Genomic DNA, 18,197 nt, shown 5'->3' with positions numbered 1-18,197 from the left:
TATGAGGAGCATTTTTGTGTTTTGTGCTCTTCTGCAGCAAAACTATTTTTTTTTTACAGCAGGGTGGTTTTAATTTTCCTCGCTGATAATACAACCATATGATGAGAGTCTGAGTCTGGCACAGTGCCCTCTCTGCTCCCCATCTCATCCCGTTCAGGACTTATTAATCCATGAACACTTGAAATATTTCCAGTTCATTAAACACAGCAGCTAGCAACTCCCATGTTGGAAGCACGTAAAAATATGGTTTTGTGCTGTTTTATACAAGTTTATACAACAGACTGCACAGCCTTTTTTTTTTAGTTTGGAGGCATTTAATCAGAGCTGACAGAATCACATGAAACACTTGGTTGACTTCAGCAGTCAGTTTAAATGGAGGTAATTAGGAGGCTTTGCTATCTGCATACATTACATTCTCAAAGGAAGCGCGCGCATATTAATTGTTTTCTTGACACCGCTGAATGTAAATATATCCATACTGGAGATAAGGACAGCACATTTCATATGCTGTGCTTAATGGGTTGATAATCAATAGTCGTAACTCGTAATAGAAACAATTTAAAAATGTAAACATTGTAGATTAGTTCTGTGACATTTATGTAATGAGTCATAAACAAAAATAATATATCAGTAAGGCTTTTGCTTTTAAAAAAAAGCTGCTTGTGATGGAAGACTGACTTCTGACTGTGAACGACGTTAGTATTTTAAATTTGTAATACAGTAAACCAACTCATAGCTATATACATTGATCAAATATATTAAATGCACATGATGTCGTTTCTGCAACTGCATGAGTCACTCAAAAACAAAAATTACTTTGATTGAGAAGCAGCATAGGATCATGGGAATTGTTGTCTCGTTTGTATCCCCTGTGACTTTGTGCTTGAAGATAGAATAAAAAGCTTTTATTGAACTAACCCTTGTACAATTCTTCTGAAAATGGGTTCTTACCCAGGACACAATGATAATGAAGTAGTTGTTTAAGGAGAGCTTTGGCTGCAGAACATGCAGCAAACCCCACAGAGTATTCATGATCTATTGGTGACAAATATGCACAATAAAATGGAAAAAAATAAACAAAAGACGACACACTGGCTAACTAGAAGTACAGAATATTTCCTTCCTCCTTGGTTGTTGGTTTATCCCAAAAGTTATGACAGAGACGTATGAAACCTATGACAAATGAGACCAAAACAAAACGGCCCATTACCTTGAATTGGATTACCTTGACATTTCAATGCATAAATATAACATATTATATCTTTAGACAGAGCCAACGCAGCGTTTCCTGACAAGCGCTCACCCTTCACTGTAAGTATTTGAGGCCTGAGCTGTACTGGCCTCGGCGCTCTCTTTTAAACTTGACCCTTCTGACAGCAGTGAACCCCTCGGTCTTTTCTTCAAAGCGAAAGGTAAGCACCATGCGGAGATGTAAGCTCAGCTGCTTTTGTCACCGACTTTAAGGTAGAGGCCTTGGAAACTCTGTTTGACAGTCCTATAGGGCTCTTAATCTCTCCACAAGTACTCTGTAATGGCTCTGGCGCCATGCTGCGGCTCTTACAAGAGCTAGAGTTTAATTAGAGCCTCAGCACAAGCTTGCTATTGAGGGACTGATCCATGCCGAACTGATTGGGCATTGGTCTCTCACTCTCTCTCTCCCTTTCCTCTGTATCTGTCTTTCTCTGTCTATTTTCCTCTCTCTCTCTCCCTGTTTCCTGCAGTGGAGCAACTGCTTAAACCAGAACAATTTGATCTCCTGAGTTAAAGAAGTTCACAAATGAGCCCACTGGAACTTTTCTGGATCCGAGCCTTTACAAGTGCCAAAGCCTAATTAATCATGTTTCTGATTGAAGGCTTCAAAGATGTCATGTGCAGCTCGGGAAACCATGCTGTCATCGAGGCAGATGGTCTCAGTGTGACACTCTGGACAAGACCGAAAGATGAGATGTAAATATTTGTACAAGAGAGTTCCTCACCAGCCAAACTCCTCCTCGCCCTACTGTTAGAAAACGCTGTCTTCAAAGAGGCTGCCAAAAAGAAAAAGGAAAAAAAAAACTACGGATGCCACTCACAGTTCATCTCAACCCCCTGCAATGAGGCTCGACACAGACTATGTATAAGCGGGGATCACCACTGGCCACCATAGCCTGACACTGTGTGTTTTTAATAACGGTCGAGGCCGGCCCTGCATGGTGTGCCGTCACATCTGTTAAACACTGGAGCAGGTGGCGAGCTGCCACAGGGGAAAACTGCCGGGTGCCCGTGTACTAACTGTTGTTAGTCCACGGCAAATGACAGGGAGGGATCACAGCGACAACACATGTTGAGAGCACAAACTGATATAAGAGAGAAAAGATCAATATTAATAATTTGATTGTCAAATGTTTCCACTGAATAATTCAGTGTATTAATTGTATCTGTGAATGAATGACAGGACTCGTTCTCTGGCATCACCGCTCAACAACTAAACCCTAAAATATAACAAATGTGTGTGTGCATTGTGGGATTTTAAGAAAAAAGGACAAGTCAGCACATCTCTGACCCATATTGAAGTCACAGATGTTATTTTTATAATGTGCTGCACAGGCAAAGCATTCTGATCTTTTTACAAGGATGGATGAGCAGGATGATTTCAGCCTTGTGGATCTGGAGACTAAAACCAAACTTTTAAAATTACATGCAAACACGGTAGCCTGACAGAAAAATGGTACGGAGTTTCTCAAAGTCAGAATAACCCACCATGAAAATGCGACGAGAAATCAAATTTGCATTCAGACGAGATTCGGACTCTAGGGGCTCTTGTGAATTGCCAGATAATCAAGCTTTAGTTCACCATGGTAAAGCAGGATGGAGCGTTTCCACATTATTACAGACAATTCAAACTTCATTTAATTCAAACTATTTGTTCCCGGACCATTTGTGTCATGGAGCAGCAATACAGACATTACAGAACATTTTAGAGAACGAGAATTTGTTTGGTCCACAAAATTTCAGAAAAAATGTTCATCAGTGTTTCTCAACCCTCAAAATAATGGCGTTCTCAAATGTCTTATTTTGTCTACTAACGAAAATGAATCAGTTTTGATGATTTCTTTGTTATATGGAGCAAAGAAACCAGAAAATACTGGATAATGAATTTATGAAAACTCCTTGCCACTCCTTAGTGTATTTGTATTAATGATAATCAATTGCAGCTGATGAGTTTTCCTAATAAATCCTTGACATGGAAAAATCATCTCATCCATTTGAGTTTTTATCTCAAAGTAGGTGATAATATAATAGTTATGATCGTATAAAGTCAAATTAAGTTCAACAGCATCCTGAGAAACACTTCATGCCTTCTGTTAGGCTCATTAGACATCCAATGGAAAGTGTAATGGAAGAGATTTGAATTCTTATCTGATCACATCTGGATATGCCCACATGACTTTAGGTGAAAGCTGTGTCTTTTTTAGCAGGTGTTACGTTTTAGCCAGTTGTTTTCTTATCTTCAGTAAGCTCACACACTGCAGTAAATTAAGACTGCTGTGTTTTCAAGACACACATGTTGTCGAGATCTTGGTCTGCTTAAGTAAAAGAACAGTACACATCCACACACACACACACATTGGCAGGTTTTATCTCTTTCTTATGAAAATGTCTTCAAAGTGAAAGAAAAGAGGGATTAACTTTGTTTTCAAGTAGAGCGACCCATATTCAAACTGCCTCTCAAACTTTATATACAGGCCCTCTGAAAATAAGCCATCCAACTCTTCATGCTCTCAATCACGTCAGCGCTCCTCTCCGCTCCAAGATCCCGACTTTGAAGAATGCGTCTTAAGGTTTAGCCGAGCAGAAAGAGTAGGCGAGTGCGCTATAAAAGCGAGGTTTCCGGGGTTTCCTCTGCCTGGCAGTGTTTCCACTCTGTTCACCTCAGTGCATTTCCCTGAGGAACAGAAACAGTGGCTCTGTAATGATGTTCTCCTCTTTATTAAAAGGATTATGTGGTGAGGAAATGGCCGCATTACAGGCTAATTTCATACAACGCAGCCATTGAATCGACTTAATGTCCTTCAAAGACTTTTCTGCATAATAATGATAAGGAGTGTGTGAGTTGTGCTATAGTTTTACAGTTAAACTTTTTATTGTCACCTTGACTTCCTTTTCGTAACTTTTTCTTTTTCTCATTCTAAAATGCAAACGTTTTACATTAGCGACACATGAGTTATCACTAGAAAAAAGAATCACTTGCTTAAAAAAGCTGCTCTCTGATGGCACGGATGTCCCAGGCCGATGCCTGCACAATAAACTAAATGTAAAATACATGAAGCAAATGGTCAGAAAACTCATCTTTGTCACATGAATGTTTGGATGGAAACAAAGTTTTAGTTTAACTGCAGCGTTCATCAAGTTTCTAAGAACAAAACTTGCAAAAATCTACTTTTAAACACTGCTTTGCAGCATGTGAGGTCTAGAGAAATGACACCCCAGGGAATTTGACCCACATGTTTGGATAATTTACTGATACATTTATTTTAATGTGATAAAATTCAAACAGCAATTAATTGACTAACATTAAATCATTAACATCCCCATTGCTTACTGTGTTTAAACCTGGAGACAACACTGCAGCTCTGTTACAGGTGTGCGAGCAGTAACTCACTTCACAGACTGATGAGACTCAGTTTCTCTATTAACGTCCACTGATTGCTGACGGTGTCTCTGGATTCTCATGAATACGAAAGCTCAGTTTCAGTGGAGCCACCTGAAGAGATAATAAAATAGATAAATAAATAATGCCTGAAAAACCAGAGGCAGCAGCAGCGCCATATCTACCTTAATATAGTGATGGTAATGAGAGAGATTGAGTCTCCTGCTTGGCACATAAGCATTTTTGGCAGCAGGTTAGCAATCAATGAGCCCACACACACACTCACACACACTTTTGTTTGTGCAGCTATCCTTTTCAGGACTCGCATTGCCTTCCATTCATTTCAACAGCTGAAACAAATCCATAACCTTAACCAGTTAATGCCTAACCTTTACCCAACCACAATTCGACTTAACCAGTTCCTCAGAAATCAGGTTATGCCTCATTAGGACCAGAGAGGCTCTTTGGTCTCCATGAGGATTACTGGTCCTGACAAGTCAGTGTTTATGCAAGAAAGGGTCATATAGGGGCAACACATACAAGAACACACACATAATAACACACTCCCATGTCAGCGTCTCAATCCAGATGCATTTGCGCTTCAGCGATGAAACCAGCACGGTGCGCCTCGCAGCACCAGTGACCCTTGCTGCCCCTAATTATTACCCAGAGGGCTGAAGACTGACAGAACATAACCATGTGCGACATCGAGGAAAGCTGAAATTTCCAATTGCTCTGAACTGAATTGTCCACAGGGATGTGACAGGTTTCCACTGGGGTCCACTGTTGCTCTCAGGGTCAAATGTGACATTTTAATTGAAGAAGCTATGCCATGAAAAACAACAGCCACAGCTGTGTCAATTCCAGACTTGCGGTGCATTGACATGATGTTTAAAAATGATCAAATATTGTATTAGCCTGAGTAGAACAAGACTTTTAAGTACACGTAAGCATGTAGGTACGACAAAGTCAAGATCTCCAAAAAAGCTCCAGTGCAGAACTTCTATCGTCCACCCTGTGGACTTCTGCCATTTTCATTATATTCCGAAAGTATGTAGCTGTCTAAATAGCAATCAAAATAGTTATACGTTGTTTTGGTCTGTGACGTAAAAAAAAAGGGAAAATACTGCCACCTAGTGTAGTGGAGTTGGACACACTTCATTGATTTTCCACATACAGTGTCTCTATTCTCTGGTCATTAAAATGGATTTGACAGATGAACACCAGAGGTTGACATTTCACCATCGCCGTTGTGCGTCAACATTAACAACAGCTCAAGTGCTTTGTATTCTCAAAGGCGAACCTCGTTTCCGATGACACTTGACGGATGCATTCATCGCGCTGGAACTGTTCGCGTCTCACTTCTGCCGCTCTCGTCTGTTTCTGCCACAAGCAGCTGAGCTGCCGTTTTGTCGAGGCGGAGGGTTAACCTGGCATAGCTGGAGAGCTCAGCGGTGGCGAGGCATTGTGTATTGTGTCGTGGGGAGTGTTGTGTGTTTTCTCTCAATGTGCTGCAAAGGGCTGATCTGTGTCAGAGGTGAGCGCAGTGAATGGGGGCCATGGGAGCCCTCCAAAGCTGGGTGGAGACCCCCCCACACACACACACCATTGAGAGTGATGGGGGTTTAAAGGCTTTGTCTTTGGTTCAGTGCCTTCAAGTGGCTCTGGGATTCCCAGCAACCAGGTTTGACTGCTGGAGCCTGCACGCAGAGAGAGGAGAAGCACAAAGGCGCTTGTATTTCTCAGCTGATGTGCAACAATGACGGCTCGATGTGGGAAACAAACATGGTCAGAGATGTTAGGAAGCCTTATTGTTGTTGCCAGTAGTAACAACAAATAAACATTATTTGTTTTTTGCGTCCAAATTATGGCATACGGAATAATTGTAGATTAATAATTGTTGTGTGTTGTATCTTAATTTCAAGCTTTTGGTGCACGTTGTGAATGATATTAATGATCATGTGGAATTATAACAGTGGTGATGCACAGGAAACACTAGTCGGGGATAGTTTTTTCCATTTCTTCTTGGACCATTGGTTTAAATCTCAAAGCTCTTTTGTAATGATATGTACTTTTTATTATCCTGCAATATGAAAACTCACTTTTCTCAGTGTCAAATTATTTGAAGCAAACTGCAAATAGATGAGCTATTCATTTGATGTAGAAGACGTAGAATTTTGAGTCCACTGAGATGATCCAATTATCCCGCTGGCCCGGGATTAGCATTAATCTGCTCTGGTTATTATCTTTTGACTTCTACAGTAACTTACAACTTTTTTCCACCCTTCCTTGTCCTTCCTCTGTCCTTCTGTACACACACATACAGAGAGAGAGGAAGAGAGAGTGCCTCTGGCCTCTATATGTATGCCTTTATAGAAATATGTTCTCAGATGTTAATGTGTCTATCTCAAAGTCAGATTTGTTGTACTGTATATATATATATATATATATATATATATATATATATATATATATATATATATATATATATATATATATATATATTTATATATATATATTTATATATATATATTTATATATATATATATATATATATATATATATATATATATATATATATATATATATATACACATACAACACTAATTCCCTGGAGGTGGTGTAGTAATATTGCTGCTACTCTTGATGTGCAGCACCACAGTCAAGTCTAAGAACTATGGCATGAATTGGAATGAGGCAGCCATAAGCCGGAGGCAGATGCAGCATTCAGCCACATGTTTATCAGAAAATGGACTCTTGCATGTGCTGTATGTTAGATGTCAGAGCAAGGGAGACAGGATGCTGGAGATACAGTATGTGACCTGCAATGCTATATGTAGCACTGGTGCAGGAAAGTGGTTTTATTCCTGGAAGTCTGTGTGTGTGTGCGCATGCAGTGGAGGGGCAAGAGGAGGAGGAGGAGGAAGCATGTGAGCAGTGAGAAGAGCCCCAAGCTGAGATCCTGTCAAAGCTCTCAACACATCCAGGAATCACAAACCAACAAAAGCTTCCGTATGATGTTGTGACTGAAAGGGAAGCAGCAGCTTTTTTTGTATATCCTCAAAAAGCAATTGGGATGCAACATGCGTGCACTTGACTGTTCACAAAGTTCATTAAGCTGCTGCATATTATTTTACATTACAAGCTTTTTCTGTTCCCACCGTTGCCGTTTGGTGAATTTCCAGCAACACATAAGCGTAACGTCCTTGCACAAAACAGACATTTGTGTGCACTTAAGTCTCCTTTATTCAAATATCCGGTGTTTATTGGTATTACATCGATTTAAAAAGTGGTAGCATTGAGCCATCCCTTGATGGTATCATAAAATACATTTTTGCCAATAACTCTCCTAAATGTCACACACTGGAGAGCATGGACTTGAAAGGACCAGCCCTCATCTTTCATCAGCACACAAAGGTGTTAAGGGCCTCTACCAAGCCTAATTAACCTATTCTCTGCAACACACCATGGCTTTTTGCTGAAATTAATCTTCACAGGCTAACGTATACCGCACGTGATCAGCTGTCTCTGATGGGAGGTCGTGTTTGTCTTCCACCGAGAATTAGTTTGCTAAATGAGGGCTCCTCTGCGCAGCCTCAATTAATGACCTTGATTAATTAAGGAGAGACTGGAGCTAATGAAGGTCTTAGTCTGGGTTTGGTCTGACTGTGACCCTGTAAGCAATCAGAGGCAGCGATGAGTAATTTCTCCGCTATGTTTGTTGTGGGCACAGTTCTTCATGTGAGATCTTCATCATTCGTGATGCCAATTACACAGGTTTGGTGAATTGAATATCCTCTTGAGTCCAACAAATCAAAACACCAAATGGAAACACAATATGTCTTCATATTTTGCGTCAGTGTAATGATTTCATTCTTGTCCAACAAAATACACAGACAATGAAAATGGCTTCGTCTGTCCTCAGCTAATGTTCCTGTAACAGACTGGACAGCCGGCTAACATAGTGGATCTCATGAAGACGTAATTTGACTTCTTTAATCATTTTTCTATATGTTCCAGCTAAGTGTAAACACTTAGTTGTCCTTATTCCTCATTTTAGCGTCCCATACTTATGCTTAACTCGTTTAGGATCTCTCCACAGGACATTATTTGGTCCAATAAAATGACATTAAAAAAAAAAATGAAATACAGTGCTCTCACATATCAATTACTTTTAAAGCCAACTTCAGCATTTGACTAAATGTGAAGCAACAGCACTACTAAGATAGCAGCATTTCCAAAAGCTATGTAAAAAAAAATTGTACAAGCGTTTAAAAATATATGCATTTAAATCATACTATGAATAATATAGTGCCTCACAGGCATGCACTCTACGTGCCAGAGCTCCACTAAAGGAAAGTGCTAAACTGCTCGACCATGCAACAAATAACATACACGAGTGGTGAAATTGTCTGCCGAGTCGTATCGTAATGGTTAACACGGTTACTACGTGACTACCCGAATTTGTGTGAATGACCGGCACATGGCTAATCCCTTCGTTTCTGTTTCTCATTCATCCTCCAGGTTAATGGCAAAGACTTGTCCAAGGCCACACACGACCAGGCTGTGGAGGCCTTCCGCACCGCCAAAGAGCCCATCATGGTCCAGGTCCTGCGCCGGGCTCCACTCCCCAAACTGGCCAGCCCCACCGCTGACACCCAGGTGTCGGACACCAGCACTCAGACCGACATCACCCTCCAGCACATTATGGCACTCACCAAGCTGTCCCCTGCTTCACCCCCCATGACGGAGCTGGAGGAGTATCTGCTTACAGATGAGTGAGTACCAGCTCGGTTCATAAAACTCAGAGAGAAACCCCGCTGTAGAAGCGGTCGTGGCAAGTCAGAAAGATGAAATGTTTGTCGATGGAAACGATATTTTAGCGACCAATAGCTCTCGCGTTTCTTATCAAGACGACATCGGCACTGCACACGCAGTCTGTCAAGTGACACATTATTACAGTTATTAACAGACACTGCATTTATAGATCAATTTTAGATTTCAACTGCAAGTCCAGTTGCTCATGATTCAACTTTTGGAGAACAGTGACCTGGATGAATGAGAATCTACACTGACACTATAAAGATCAAGTTCCTGTGCTTTTTTTGTATCCACTAGATTGCAGAAAAGCTAATGACATACAAAACATGGTCACCATGTCATGTTTTTTTCACCAGGAGGAACTCCTGGCGCCTTGTCTCTGAACCATGTGTTGTAAAGATACTGTATAATAGTAATGGATTCAGGACAGGTTGTTATTATGATTCAAATGGTTTGTGGAAAAAGCAAAGAACATGCTCTCTTGACAACTCTAGTCTGAGGTCAGAACATGTCAGTGATTTATGTATTTGCATATTTGAAGAATTAATACAGAGAGTGGGCCTTTGTTGACCAGTTCCAAAATGTGTTGATGAGCGGGAACACTTGCTGGCATCCTGCATGCATGGAAGAACGAAGAATTCAAATTTGAGAATGACTGACCTGAAAATTGTTTAAAAAAATTGTTAAAAAAATAAAATAAATAAATAAATGATGGAGCATCGTCCTGCACCTGAGACTTTTAGCTTTAGAAACTTCACTTTAAATGAGATGGAACCTGTCGAAATCTGGGCTGTCAAACCTCAGCTGTGCTGAAAAGGTCACGTTTCTCTCAGACACATTTCGACCGTTTTCCATAATAGTTAATTAAGAGAGTGACACCTTATCTTCTTCTCCAGACCGCACTGCCACTGTCAGTATCACACCGGCTCTGTCCCCGTCACTTGTGGGAGATGACAGCTCCTGCGGGGCACAGCCACATTAAAAATATGTTTCCTTTCATTTGTATTCACAACTATTCTCTCTCTCTCTCTCTGTGTGTGTGTGTGTGTGTGTGTGTGTGTGTGTGTGTGTGTGTGTGTGTGTGTGTGTGTGTGTGTGTGTGTGTGTGTGTGTGTGTGTGTGTGTGTGTGTGTGTGTGTGTGTGTGTGTGTGTGTGTGTGTGTGTGAGTGTGTGTGTGTGTGTGTGTGTGTGTGTGTGTGTGTGTGTGTGTGTGTGTGTGTGTGTGTGTTAGGCCCTGGAGCTTGGGGAGTCTGTCTCCGTTTTACAATTTGTGGTAGTAGCAGCTGCCCTTTAATGAATAATCGTGATTTCTATAATTGATTTCAGAGTCAAATTAATCACGCAACATGTTAATTTGTGATTAGCCTCGGGGTGTAGCCTCGATATATCTGATCCAAGACTGATTCCTACATTGACTTCCTCGCTAATTCTCATTTATTTTGTAACTCTGGGGCAAAATTAAATGCAGATTGACAAATGTGTCGGTTGTCTCCTTTTTTTTTTTAGGTGTGAATTTTTCGCTCTTTTCCAATTACCCTCTCTTTCTCTTGTCACAGGAATCCTCCGGGATGTGCATACTTTGACCCAAATGACTTCCTGGAGGGAATACAGCAGGACATCGAACGTGAGGAGTTAGAATATGAGGTAAACATCATCTTCGCTGTCTTCTCAATGAATGGTTTTCATTCATTCAGACAGAAACTGCATTATTAGAGTCCATAAGCAGACCTGAGGTCGCCTCTGTGTCTCCACTCCAGCAGCCCAGCTGCTGACCACAGCTCCTGATATATGGTTGTTATTGACAGATTGTTGCACCTACATGCAGACACTGAGATGTCGGCTTGTTCCAGCAGATGGAAAACAGAGACATTGTTACTTATTAGTGACATATAGCTCTTCCTTGGCTGGGGCGCAGTGACGATAATTAGACGGCGCAGATAATAGGCTGGCAGTGATGAATCTTATGGTGCACGCTAACAATGGCGTGATGAGGCAGTGATCAAGCCTCTGTTTTGTTCCCTCTGTGACCTTCAGCCCCATGTACCCCCTCCCAGTAAACACCAACCTGCCAACTGCTTGATTTGAATAATATCCATCATGGCAGAGAGAGCCGATCAAATGTGTCTTGTAAATGATCTAGTTTGGCTGTGTTTGTGTCAGATCACTTGTATTTAATGTCATACCTCAGTGGCTTGTCATTTAGTTAACAGTGTGGATCATAATGTTTCTTTAATGGGACACTGCATAGTATTTATATGACCCAAAATCCACTTTTTTATACACATTATGTGCTCCTGCATTGTCTAGTCGCTGTATAATAGTTTTTGTTTCATTAGTGTTTCAAAAAGTCATGTAAAATAACATGGTCACAGGCCGCTGTTGCATTGCCACTGTTAGCAGCGAGACGCCATGTTTCTACTGGAGCCTGTAAGGACAAACCCGAGAGAATAAATTAAGCGTCGCTTTACTTGTAGCGGAAGTCCCGCCTCCACTCTCTCCGCTTTGTCTGCTACGGCCGCGGTAGCTCGCCCTCTCCCTCGCCGGCTTCTGACAGCTCTACCGCCGCCACGAAGAGCTGTCCCTCGTCCTCTCCCTCTCCCCCTCCCTCTCGTTGTCTGAATAAATACTAGAACCTCATCTGCTGACACGGAGAAAGACTACGAGGATGACATTTGACCGGCTGAGGATACGCTAGCGCTCAGGGAAGGGAGGGGGTGAGCAGAGGAGCAGTTTGTTGTTGTAAATTTCAGCCTCTCCTCTAGATGTCACTATAAACTACTTACTTCACCTTTAAAGAGCATCACTTGACATGATCGAAATAGATGTTGATGTGTGTGAGACAACCAGTAGCAAACATGGCCAAAGCAATTGGATGATGCTTGTGAACCAATTTACCTGTTTTACTTGGCAAAATGTTCTAAACTATGACGTAAATCACTATTTTGCGGTGTCTTAGTGGTCAGTAAGCACCTCAGAAGATTTGACTTCCTTAAACTTGACACAAGAGAGCTTTAAATATGCTGGTTCTTTCCCCAGTGTCTCGTATTTGCATTAACCTAACCATTCACACACACACACACACACACAGTGGCAGTGGTGTGGATCGTCTCATCAAACTCTCTGCAAGAAACCAAACTAAGTTATTTCATAAAATGCCAAACGATACATTTTCTTCCGAGACGACTCATTCTTTATGAATTCGCGGCCTCTGGCCTCAAAGAACACCGTTGCTCGTATCTTCCTCTGTATCTGTGAGATTACAGGTGCTGACAAGTGAAAGACGGGACTCTGCCCGTCTGCTGTTTGCTGCATCATCTGTCATCCTGTCAGTGGGCCTCTGAAAAAGCCAATGGCTTCCCTTAGTCCACCTGAAAGTTTCATTACAGTGATTGATGGATCACTGTTGCTCTGTGATCCCATTACTTAGTCAATATATTCAATCTGTCCAGAAAAAAAAACACATTATCCTCTCAATTTTGACAAAGAAAACAAAATGATTTCAGAGGTGTGGGATATTAATTTGTGCAATTTGTCTCACCAGGAGGTGGATTTGTACCGAGCCAATATCCAGGACAAGCTGGGCCTGACCATCTGTTATAGGACTGATGATGAGGATGAAGCTGGGATCTACATCAGTGAGGTGTGTGATACAGGGAAACTCTCAAATCTATTTCAACAGCGAGTATTGAGCAACATTTAGGACTGAAAGCTGTGATAATTTTAAATATAAAGCACAAATGAACAAAAGTTTAAGTTAAAAATGTAAGACAGACAGAGTTTATGATTGCTTTATTCTCCGTTTTCTTTAGATTGATCCAAACAGCATTGCTGCAAAGGACGGCAGGATTAGAGAAGGGGACAAAATCATCCAGGTAAGATTCCTGTAATTTCTCTATGTAATGTAATGTTTTTACTTGCTTCCACGTCAATTTGAAGTGGTTAACTTCACAACTGCTGTGGGAATTTTGTTTTAAAAGTTGTTTTTTTCTTTGTCTGTCAAGATCAACGGTGTTGAGATCCAGAACAGGGAGGATGCTGTAGTACTGCTGACCAGTGAGAGCAACCAGAATATCTCCCTGCTGGTTGCCAGACCAGAGATGCAGGTAATTAGAAAATGTTTTCACACATGGACTCTAAAATGTTTGGGGAATTGGGTCTGGACATTGCAGTTCATAGAGGGGTCACTTGGGTCGTGCATACAGTGGATAGGATACTTTTCCTGCTGTTATTTTTTACTTTGGTTCATCCTCACACTCATTATCCAGAGTTTTGACTTTGAGTTGCTGGCAGGAGAAGCTCCAGAGAATATCTGCGTTTTCACACACAGCCCTTTCAGACAATCTCTGGCATGTTTGTCCTTCAGTGCGTGTCTGAAAGAAGCTGAGGATTATCATGGATGTGAAAGTGTGTAAAAGTTTATAACAAGGCGGTTCCTGTTTCTAAAAAAAAAAAAAAGAAAGGGAATATTTGCACCTAATGAGGCGTTTCTTCTCTCCGCTGCATCTCAGCTGGATGAAGGTTGGATGGATGATGACAGGAACGACTTCCTGGATGACCTCCACATGGACATGCTGGAGCAGCAGCACCACCAGGCCATGCAGTTCACTGCCAGCATGCTTCAGCAGGTAAAAAATAAATATGTTTGCTTCATACGATATAAATTAGGAAACATTTGTGTTGTATATACATATGTAAATGCTGTTTCATGGACAAAAACCTCCTACCACCAAAAATGTGAAAACCAGTGCTTAGTGACTGTTGTATGTTTATTTGAAATCTGCAATCAAAGCAATATCAATTAAATTCAGCCTTTATTGTCATACTGCATGCAATATTTATAGTACATCAGAATGAAATAGCACAAGGCTGACAAGCAATTCCTGACAATCGCGCAAACCAGTCTCAAAGAAAACCCACACATTTAATCTAATGCTGCAAATTACATTAGTACTTGGAAACACAACAGACCAGAGCAGCAGGCAACATGTCAGTTGACTCAATGTGATTGACAGCTAGTCGCTGGTTGCAGGGGACGTCTGTAGACTTTCAGTCGAACCTTAAACCGAGGCTTTGTTCTGCAACTGGAAGACTATGTCTTTTTTTGTATACAGTCTATAAATGCCCCTGATATTGTTTAATGTGGTTACTGGGTGGCATTAGGTTATGGAGGCCTCTAACATCCATATCTCCACTGTCTCTGAGCTATTTTGTTGTCTCTGTTTACAGAAAAAGCACGAAGAGGACGGAGGCACCACTGACACAGCCACTCTGCTGTCCAACCACCATGAGAAGGATAGCGGAGTCGGCCGCACCGATGAGAGCACACGGAATGACGAGAGCTCAGAGCAGGAGAACGTTGGTGATGACCAGACCACAGCCTCCAACACGCTGGGTAGCTGCAGAAAGCTGACCTACAGCCAGGACACGCTCGGCAGCACCGACCTGCCCTTTAGCAGTGAGTCATTCATCTCTGCAGACTACACCGACACAGACTTCCTAGGCATCCCGGCCGACGACTGTGAGCGCTTCAGGGAACTGCTGGAGCTGAAGTGCCAGATGAGGAGCAGCGCAGCTCAGGGTCTTTTCTACCAGAGCGGAGGAGCAGGAGGTCAAGACCAAGAGGTCGTGGATAAGGAGCTGGAGCTGCTCAACGAGGAGCTGCGCACCATCGAGCTGGAATGCCTCAATATCGTCCGTGCTCACAAGATGCAGCAACTGCGGGAGCAGTGCCGCGAGTCCTGGATGCTCCACAACAGTGGCTTCCGCAACTACAACACGAGCATCGACGCTCGCCGCCATGAGCTCTCAGACATCACAGAGCTTCCTGAGAAGTCAGACAAAGACAGCTCCAGTGCTTATAACACTGGTGAGAGCTGCCGCAGCACCCCGCTGACACTGGAGCTGTCTCCAGACAACTCGCTCCGTCGAGGAGCAGAGAACCAGGGTCAAGCTGGAGCATCCAGCTCCAACAGCAGGATGCCCAAGCCCCTCCTGTCTCCTGTGCAGGAAGTGTGCGGCCCCAGCCGGAGCAGAGGCTCCTCCAAGGATCAAGATGGTGCACTACAGGCAGAAAGCAAAGAGAGGAAGCTGGGTGAGTCCAGCAAATCTGGGCGGAGCTTTTCCCACCCACATTCTCCTTATAAACACGCCCACATCCCCGCTCATGCCCAGCACTACCAGAGCTACATGCAGCTGATCCAGCAGAAGTCAGCAGTGGAGTACGCCCAGAGCCAGATGAGTCTGGTCAGCATGTGCCGGGATCCCATCTCCGCAGGTGACCTGGATCCCAAGATGGAGTGGAAGGTGAAGATCCGCAGCGACGGCACGCGCTACATCACCAAGCGCCCCGTCAGGGACAAGCTGCTGAGGGAGCGCGCCTTGCGAATTCACGAGGAACGCAGCGGCATGACCACAGACGACGACGCCATAAGCGAGCTGAAGATGGGCCGCTACTGGAGCAAGGAGGAGAGGAAGCAGCACGCTGTTCGTGCCAAGGAGCAGAGGCAGCGCCGCGAGTTCATGAAGCAGAGCCGGGCCGACTGTCTGAGAGAGCAGAGCGGTGCCGAGGATAAAAAGGAGCCCAACATCATTGAACTCAGCCACAAAAAGATGATGAAAAAGAGGAATAAGAAAATATTTGACAACTGGATGACAATCCAGGAACTGCTTACCCACGGTACCAAGTCACCAGATGGCACCAGGGTTTACAACTCAATCCTTTCTGTGACCACAGTCTAAGTCCTAGTTTGAGTTCAGCGACAGACAGGGCAAATATTGAGGAGGACAGTACTGACTGTACATAGAACACTACCAGATGGGGTAGAGATTCCTGCCTCGTTCAATGTGGCAACATTTTGTAAATAAGAAATAAGAAATCTGGACGTTTTCTACCACAACGGTGAAGAGAAGGTCCTGTAGATGATGGTTCGACTTGGTGACATTTACTCCACATGGCTACGAGGATGATTTTTGGAAGCATTTTTTTTCAGATTCTCTCAATAATTTTTTTCTACCTTTGTGCTTGCTCTTTTGCATAATTTTGGACATAAAAACACAATATTTGGCTTTTTTGGAAGTTTTCAGAAGTGTGTAAAAAAAAAAAAAGACATCTGCCAGACAGAAACAACCAGCATTTACACTTTTTTACATTATTTTGTTTGTACTATATATCTCTTATCAGTATTTTACTGTTATGCATACATAAGGCTTTTATGGAGACAATGCTATTTTCCTGAAGGTAGAACTCATAATCCTTTTTAAAAGGACTTTTGTAAATTAAAAAAAAATAAAATTTGTAACAAATCCACTTTTTTAGTTTTAATTTTCTCTCTAATGGTGCTGATCTGCCAAAGTTGACACCACCAGCGATAAACCATCTGTTACATCATGAAGAGAACAGCATAACGTGATTATCATTGTGTTTGTACTTTATGTTTAGAGAGAGATGTTTTCTCACATTGTTGATACTGAACTATGTCTGTCTGTTAAAACACACAGTGTAGCCGCTTTTGCTCTCTTAGGGTTGTCATGTATTGAACATAATAACAGCTTAACAAATCCTTAGTTAGCCACACAATTTGATGTCTTGTAAAATGAGATAAATAATAAATTATTGTTTTATATATGATGATGCTTTCAAATGGCGTTGGGTTTTGTCATTTTTTTTAAACGTTGTAGGACTCTTTAGGATTAAACAGCACAAGAGGAGGAAAAACACAAATATACCGTGCAAAAAAAAAATGGAGCTACATAACATGCCAAATTAAAGTTGACATGGACGCTTGCTGTGACTGAAAACATGGCTGCCAGCAGGGACACAAGATACAAACAAATCTAGCCACTGAACTAAAGACTTATTTTAATCATTTGTTTTCTGTTTTTTCTTGCCTTGACCTGACCTGGAACTGAAGTTTGTAAACCGCTCAAGTTCCCTCACCAAAATCCATAGAGAAATCTACAATTTCAGCTCACAAGGACAGGAAAGCTGCTAGTCTTTTGCTGCTTCGTTTAGTGAGTTTGTGTCAATTGAGTGAAACCGAATGAAGGATTTCAAACAGCGACGTTACAAAATAACGCGTTTGAAATTACTAGATGGAGGCAGCAGTGGATCAACAACTCCTGTGTGCTGTGATGTAAAATGTTTGATTTTCTCTTTGGACTTTGGTGTGGGGGAGTGAGTGGTTTACGATGCAACTTAATCTTACATTTCCACTTCAAAAAGTCACACCGTGAGGAAAAACCAGATATTGTAAAGATATTAAATATATAGCAGGACCTGTACGTACTCCGCAAGAACGGATACAGTTGTTTGTTTTCTCAAGGTGGCAAGAACAAAGTTAGTTCCAGCCATTACAACATCTCTGTGCTAACCATGCACTGTTTAAATTTCTGGCCAATCACAGAATAGTTATCGGACAACACACAAGAAAAAAAGGTGCCCAGATGATGTGTTAAGAAAAACCTGCAAGAACTCCCAAACGAGGGCTGCAAGGAAATAATGACGTAATTCTTTTCTCGCAGCTCTGGGAGAGAGAAAAAATGTCATTTGTGTACAGGCCTTTAAGCTGACATCGATTTTTAGACACATGCGTCCGTGGTTCAAGCTGGAGTCAGTCCAGACCAGTGTTTCCCAACCCAGAGGAACCCTGACCTGTTTTAGAAGGAGTTTCCCTGCTCCAACACACCTGATTCAAATACTCGTCATCAAGCTCTGCAGAAGCCTGATAACGAGACATTCATTTGAAA

General features: G+C 42.1%; 1 protein-coding gene across 3 annotated transcripts in view; it reads left to right on the top strand.

Moving 5' to 3' along the window:
• The window catches only part of pdzrn3b (PDZ domain containing RING finger 3b), a 108,766-nt gene extending 92,025 nt beyond the window's left edge, over window positions 1–16,741 (top strand). For all 3 annotated transcript variants that reach the window (XM_083892877.1, XM_083892876.1, XM_083892875.1), the window contains exons 4-10: window positions 9,155–9,408; window positions 11,009–11,096; window positions 12,994–13,092; window positions 13,262–13,324; window positions 13,454–13,555; window positions 13,961–14,077; window positions 14,679–16,741. In XM_083892877.1, the coding sequence (XP_083749003.1) occupies window positions 9,155–9,408; window positions 11,009–11,096; window positions 12,994–13,092; window positions 13,262–13,324; window positions 13,454–13,555; window positions 13,961–14,077; window positions 14,679–16,190 (2,235 nt within the window). In that variant the 3' untranslated portion in view covers window positions 16,191–16,741. The remainder of the gene's footprint in view (window positions 1–9,154; window positions 9,409–11,008; window positions 11,097–12,993; window positions 13,093–13,261; window positions 13,325–13,453; window positions 13,556–13,960; window positions 14,078–14,678) is intronic.
• The last annotated feature ends 1,456 nt before the right edge of the window (window positions 16,742–18,197 follow it).

Source organism: Microchirus variegatus (assembly GCF_963457635.1).
Source record: "Microchirus variegatus genome assembly, chromosome: 7".
NCBI lineage: Eukaryota > Metazoa > Chordata > Actinopteri > Pleuronectiformes > Soleidae > Microchirus > Microchirus variegatus.
The sequence above is the reverse complement of the archived record's forward strand: the minus strand, read 5'-3'. Positions and strand labels throughout refer to the sequence as shown.